The 6,994-nt window shown below is 58.7% G+C and overlaps 1 protein-coding gene across 1 annotated transcript; it reads left to right on the top strand.

Moving 5' to 3' along the window:
* The first annotated feature begins 4,087 nt into the window (after nt 1-4,087).
* Nucleotides 4,088-6,348, top strand: LOC120617390 (chymotrypsinogen B-like). The gene is made up of 5 exons (XM_039881094.1): nt 4,088-4,138; nt 4,236-4,315; nt 4,421-4,499; nt 4,729-4,903; nt 5,837-6,348. The coding sequence occupies exons 1-5, from the start codon at nt 4,088-4,090 to the stop codon at nt 6,064-6,066; spliced, it is 615 nt and encodes a 204-aa protein (XP_039737028.1). The 3' UTR covers nt 6,067-6,348.
* Nucleotides 6,349-6,994: the final 646 nt, after the last annotated feature.

Below are 6,994 nucleotides of genomic sequence, written 5' to 3'. Positions count from 1 at the left end.
CTATAGAAAAGAGTATGGCGGTTCCCCCCAAAATTAAAAATAGATTCACCAGATGATCCCGCAATTCCACTTCTGGGTAAATATCCAAAAGAATTAAAAGCGGGGTCTCAAAGAGATATTTGTACACCCATATTCATAGTCCCGGGGGAGGCCTCGGGATGGGGAACAAACGGCCAGCTGTGGCAACGGGACGCAGGAAGTTCACCAAGCAGGGGACGGATGTGTGGACACCCAAGGAGAGCCAAGGACCAGCCCTCCTCCCCATGCTGGGCTCATCGCCAGCCAAGGAGGATGAGGTTACCCTCCACGGGCTGAGATTTGGTTTTAGGCTTCTGAATAAATGATCGAAATAGAAATTATGTTCTCTCACAGAAAAATAAAGGAAACTACATTTCTCGCATGCCTGTGTTTAGAGTTAAGAGTCACCTCATTACAAGGAGCAAAAGAGGGTGGGATTGGGAGCGGGGCGACAGCCTAAATGCTCCGGCGGGAGAATGGGTGCGGGAATTGCAGTGCACTTATGAAACAGCACTCAGATAGAAAGGAGCACGCTGCTGAGACACACACGAATTGTAAAATCATGCGGCTGAGCAAAAGAACCCAGATACAAAGACGGCATACTGTGTGGTTCTGTTTATATACATTTCTAGACAGGCAAAACTAATATACACTAGAAGACATCAGAACAGTGGTTGCTGGTCGCCTCTGGGGAGGGGTAGATGGAAAGAGGTATGAGGGACCTTTCCGGAGTGATGGCATTATTTTAAACCTCGGCGGTGGCGTTTGTTACACTGTGGTATGTGTATAAGTCAAACTTCATCCCTCTGTTCACTTAAGAACTGTGCATTTCACCATCTGTAATTAATTCTTCAATATATCTTATTTTTAATTCTTTTTCTTTTTTAAAGAGGGTTGGGATGTGAACCCCTTAGCTGCAGGACTTCAAGGGGAATTGCTCTCTCGTAAGGAGACTGACACCTGAGTGCTGGCCCTCGAAGAAGATGCAGGTCTTAGAGGTGCTGGTCGCAGAGGCACGCACGCACACTGCCCCGCAACCCTCAGCAATTCCTGTAAGGAGCTGTGTGCAGGGACTGACTCCGCTGTGTGCCTCTTGCCTCCAGCAAAGCTTTTCCCCTAAACCCAGGCCACCTGGGGCAGTGCTGCCCTCGGACGCCCTTGCCTGTTTGCACGGAAATCGGGTCATCTGAATCAATTTCGTCGCGTTACAACTTTTCCTGGGCTTGCGTCAGCATTGCCCATTAAACATACCAGACCTCACATACCTGCAACGAGGTAACCAAGTGCAGAATTAAGGTTTTCTGGAATGTCAGACAACTCGCGAACAGGGCCATACCTGCTTCCTGGGAGTTTGTATGAGCAGGGATGGGTGGGCTCCAGGAGCTTGGGAGAAGAGGCAGGGTTCCAAACCCTGGGACAGAAATATCAGCGAAAAAGTGGAGCCCAGGAAAATATTCTTTCCTGTAAACTTGATTGGCTAAACTACTTTCAGAGATCCACTGACTCATCCAAGGGCTCTCTGATCCACGCCTGCTTTGCAGCTGGCCAGCCACAGTCGAGGCTGCTCTGCGAGGAGGCGGAGGTGCTCACTGCCCAGGGCAGAACAGCACTGGATGTTCTAACGTAATGGAGCAGCCGGGAGAAAAGCTCAGAGAGAGGAAGTTCAGGGCCAATCCATTTGCAGAAAGCCGGGCATCTAACACTCCGCCCTTAGAGGTCCTTCTTCTGGGCGGGGTTGGCGGAACTGTCTTGGATGCCTCTGCCTCGCGGTAGAGTGGTGCCTGGGCGAGGGGAATCAGAGGGCCGCTGGTCCCGCCCCGGCCCGGCCAGTTTCTGGCCCCTCCCCCAGCTGTAGTGAGACACCTGCGGGCCCACCGCCCCCGCCCCTACCGGCAGCTGTGCAGCTTCCCAGGCTTCGGCTGCCTGTGCGCAAGGGGCCCAGGAGACGCAGAGGCCACAGGGGCCGCAGAGCCCCGGCTAGCTGTCGGCCCCCAAGGCCACGGCCACAGCTCCCGGTCGGCTCAGGCCTCAGCATCCGCTCCGCACCTGCCCGGCCCCTCCCCCACTCAGGTCCCACCATCCAGAGGCGGCCAGAGGATCAATGTGGGCGCTCAGTGTCTCCACCAGAGCCCTCCATGCGTTTTGAGAGGTTTGTCCCGTGCCTGGCAGCCTCACCTCAAATTTCTCCCTCCTCAGTTTCCCAATTGCTGGGAAAGGGCCTCACTGTCCACCCTGTTGCCCAAGCCAGAATCAGGCCTCCATCAGCTCCCGCTGGGGCGGTCGCAGGGACGCCTGGGCTTGACTGGGACCAGTCTTGCCCTGGATGCTGCATGCTCAACTCCAGAGGCCCATGGCACCTGGATGAATGGGCAGCGGGCAGTGAGCCCCTGCGAGCCATACTGCAAACAGGCCAAGTGACCACCACGGATGTTGAAATAAGCCCTCACTGAGCCTTTTGGTCATGCCCTGACCTGGGGCAGGGCGGCAGGGGAAAGCACCCTCCACCCTGGCCACGTGCGCTCTCACCCGAACTTGGGGCGCTGCATCCCTCCCCCCCCGCCCGTACTTGACCACACTGCCCAGGGGATTTTGAACAACTAACAGATTGACTAAATTACTGGTCCAAGGTCCTCCAGACCAGCGGGCCCCAATCTTTTTGGCACCAGGGACCGGTGCTCCTATGAGAATCTAATGCCGAATGATCTGCAATGGAGCTGAGGAGCTGATGAAAATACAGATGAAGCTTCTGTCATTTGCCTCCTGCTGTGTGGCCCGGTTCCTAACAAGCCATGGACCAGAACTGGTCCGTGGCCTGGGGGTTGAGATCCCTGCTCCAGACCATGAGAGACTAGGTTTGGGCTTGAATCATGGCCAGCTCTGGCTGCTGCCACAGGGCCTGGAGGAGGAAGCCAAGTGCAATGGGAATGAAAAGCAGCTGTGAGATTTCATTTTCCCCTTGGCTGTGGGTTGAGGGCCACCTTGTTTAGTCTCACCTTTGCCCTTGATCCTGGCCTCAAGCTCAGCCATGGCCACAGCTGCTGGCTGTCCCAGGCTTGCTCTGGCATATTCTGCCCAACCTGGCACACACCCAGGAAAGGGATTGTCACCTCAAGGTCCCCAGGTAACAGCCTGGTGCACAGGGATATAATGGGGAGCCCCAGGCAGGCGTCACCTCCCTAAACACGGCTCCGTGTCCTTCCTTTGGCTTCTGTCCTGCTTCACACTCCTAGGCACTGGCTTCGGTGAACGCCAGGGCAGGCGGAGGCCCAGAAGCCTATCTCCCCAACCCTGAGGCCAACAAGGCACCCAGGGATTACTATTTCCAGTTCAACCATGCATGACGGTGTGAGCCTGAGCAATTCCCTCCCGCTTTGAGCCTCGCCAGCCCCATCTCTACAGTGGGGCCACCAGGAGGATTGGATCAGACCAGCCAGTGTGATCCAGGCCCCTGGGGAGGAGGTAGATGATTCTGAGGCTGTCCTGAGGCCTCAACCCTGTGCAGGGATGGGGAAGACAGGTTCAGAGGGACATGGAGTTCTCTGAACAGTTAGTGGCTCCTAAACAACAGTGAGCAGGTGGGCAGGTGTGGCTCAGCCCCGACCAGCCCTTCTGGGCCCTCAAACCCAGCACTTTTAAACGTGGGTTCGCTGAGTGCTTCTGATGTGCCAGGAACAGAACACATTCCTGCTTGGCCGGCTAACTCATCATAGGTCCTTATACCAGCTCTTTGAGGTTAGCAACTATATGATTCCCATTTGGCTGGTAGGAAAACTGAGACTCAGAGTGGTTAAACTAGGCAGTGATGGGGCCGGGTTCAAACCCACAGCATCCAGCCACCCCGCCCAGGTTTAGGTTTAGGTCCTGCACTGTCTCAGACTCAGCCTACGGGGCTGGTGTAGGCAGAAGCACAGAGCAGACTGAGTTGTCCCTGGGGAATTCCTGGGGCCCTGGGACCTGGGGAAAAGGCACAGAGTCGACCTTGGCCTCCAAAACTCACCCCACACTCCTATCCCAGGCTGCGGGGTCCCCGCCATCCAATCCATGCTAAGTGGCCTGTCCAGGATCGTCAATGGGGAGGACGCCGTCCCTGGCTCCTGGCCCTGGCTCAGCCCCGGGCCAGGTGAGTGGGGGATTCTGCACGAGTCGGGGACACACTGGGTGGGCCCGCTGGGAGCTGCCGGTGTCCAGCCAGCACCAACCCTGCCATGTTCCCCCAGGACAGCACCGGCTTCCACTTCTGCGGGGGCTCCCTCATCAGCGAGGACTGGGTGGTGACCGCTGCCCACTGTGGGGTCAGGTGAGGGCCCGGGCAGGCTCAGGGCTCTGCTTCCAGCTCCAGTTTGGGCGGGCAAAGGGACCAGGGCATGTTCCAGGTCCTTAAAGCCCCACGTGCTTCCCATAGGACCTCCCACCTGGTCGTGGCCGGGGAGTTTGACCAGGGCTCGGATGAGGAGAATGTCCAGGTCCTGAAGATCGCCAAGGTATGCCCAGGCCCTGCCGCACTGGCCGGGGAAGCTCGGCCGAGGGGCTGGGACAGGGGCAGGAGGGAGGGGAGCCTGCAGACCCGGCACTGGGCCTCAGAATGCTCGCGGCCAGTCAGGGTCTCCTTGCCCTGAATGGGTCATCGGCAGAGGAGTTTGTCTCCTTGACAGCTGCGGGTCGCTGATTTATGCCAGGGCCTCACTTCGCAGTTCTGGCCTCGCCCCACAGGTTTTCAAGAACCCCAAGTTCAACATGCTCACCGTCCACAACGACATCACCCTGCTGAAGCTGGCCACGCCCGCCCGCTTCTCCAAGACCGTGTCCGCCGTGTGCCTGCCTGACGCTGACTTCCCCGCCGGGTCGCTGTGTGCCACCACTGGCTGGGGCAGGACCAAGTACAATGGTGAGCGTCATGTGGCCTTTCCACCCACGAGCCGTGTGCGGGGTTGGGGCTGCCTGAGCAGCAGGCGTCTCCAGCTGGGACCCACAGGTCTCTTTTTAAATTTTGTCTAAGCTCCAATAGTCATAAATCTTCCCATTTCTTTATTTAAATTCTGCTAACTAAAAACCTACAAAACAGGAATAAAATACGGTTTAACGTACACTCGAACAGCAAGCTGCTGAAGAAACACTTAAGAACCAGCAAGTACCGCCCTCAGCACCCTGCACCCAGCTCGACAGCGTCCCATCTCCAGCCGGGACTTCTCTGCGATGTGGGGAGGGCGGGTGCGTCCACCTCGCCGTGAAGTCTGGGCCGAGAGTCACTGGTCCAGGTCTGGTTTGGGGCCCTGAGAGTCCAGCCTCATCTCACCTTCCCCGGCTGCTGGCTCTGCCCGGTTTTCCTCCTGCAGTGTCCCGAGTTCTGCCAAGGTCACGGCTCGCCCGGCTGGTCCCTTTATGGGACAGAAGCAGCCAGGAAAGGGCAGCAGGGGGAGGCTGCGCCCTCATCGCTGCCAAGAGTGGCGGGTCCCCTCCAGTGTCTCCAGTCAGAACGATGTCACCCCCTTCTCTGGAATGGGGACACGGCCCCTCCACCCACCACACGGTGGCTGGCAGGACCCACGCTGTGCCCGGACCTGGCAGGGCGGGCTTTGTTTGAACCACCGTGCTTGAACCGATGTCACCACTGCCTGGCGTGGCACCGGGAAGGAACCTTGTCCCACAGATCTGGTAGGGTCTGAGGGAAGGCGAGGAGCTCTATATCCATGCCCGTCGTGATGGCGAAGGATGAGGACCACGCGGGGCCAGGGCGGGGTCTCTGGGAAGCCCCTGGTCTCTCCCATGCAGGGTAGGCCGGCGGGTGAGGAGCACTGACCCCACCCCTCTGTCCCTCCAGCCAACAAGACCCCCGACAAGCTGCAGCAGGCGGCCCTGCCCCTCCTGTCCAACGCCGAATGCAAGACGTTCTGGGGCAGCAAGATCAGCGACGTGATGGTCTGCGCCGGCGCCAGCGGCGTCTCCTCCTGCAAGGTGTGGTCTCTCTCCGGCCGCCCTGCCACCCTCACTGACCTCGGCCCACCCGGGCCAGGCCAGGAGGCCCGCTCCTCTCTGTCACCGTCTGCTTAACCTCACTCCTTGCTCGCTGCCCCCGCGAAAGCCAGGACCAGCACTAGCAGATGCCTCGTGAGGGCCGGATGTAGTGCGGGGCTTCCCAGGGGTGTTTAATCTGTCACCGACCCTGTGAGCTGGACGTTTGCAGCCCATTTTACTCCTGATGGCCGGGCTGAGAGCGTAAGCCACCTGCCCCAGGCCCTCTCGGAGCAGGTGGCAGAGACGGGGCTGCCACATAGCCCAGAACCACGTATCTCATGCACGGCCACTGAGCCCGCACTTGTCACTTCTCCGCACGCCCCCTGGACTCGGCCGGGTCGGGGCACAGTTAGAGCCCTGGCAACCTCTTTCATCTTTTTCCTCTTGCAGGGTGACTCTGGCGGCCCCCTGGTCTGCCGGAAAGATGGATCCTGGACCCTGGTGGGCATCGTGTCCTGAGGCAGTAGCACCCGCTCCACCTCCACACCTGGAGTGTACGCCCACGTCACGGAGCTCATACCCTGGGTCCAGAAGAATCTGGCTGCCATTGAGCCCTTGACCTTGCCCTGGCCATCCTGCTAACCGTCCCCACAGGCCTAAATAAACCGGTGAAAATTATGTTGATGGTCCATCTCCAAGGTCAAGGCCTCCAAGACCTCACTCTGCTCTCTATCTTTGGTCTTCACTGGGCCAATCAGCACGGTCCTGGGGAGGCTCCCTCCTCAGTCCCCCTTCTCCAGGGGGCACAGGCAGATGAAATAGGACCTTGGCCCCCAAATCCCCACATGGTTGCAGGGTCCTCAGGGCCCCATGTCCGGAGCAGCGTCCAGGGGATAAGCCTGCTTTGGCTCAGGAACTGTGGCCCCAGGAACCCTCCTGGGAGCAGCTTCTGGGCTGCCGCACCCAGGCTACACTGGAGACACCGGAGAGGACCGGCCAGGCTCAGGAGCACGAGGCAGCAGCC

This window comes from Pteropus medius, unplaced genomic scaffold (genome assembly GCF_902729225.1).
Source record: "Pteropus medius unplaced genomic scaffold, Ma_sr-lr_union100, whole genome shotgun sequence".
NCBI lineage: Eukaryota > Metazoa > Chordata > Mammalia > Chiroptera > Pteropodidae > Pteropus > Pteropus medius.
Note: the sequence above shows the minus strand (reverse complement) of the source record. Positions and strands in the feature narration are given on the sequence as shown.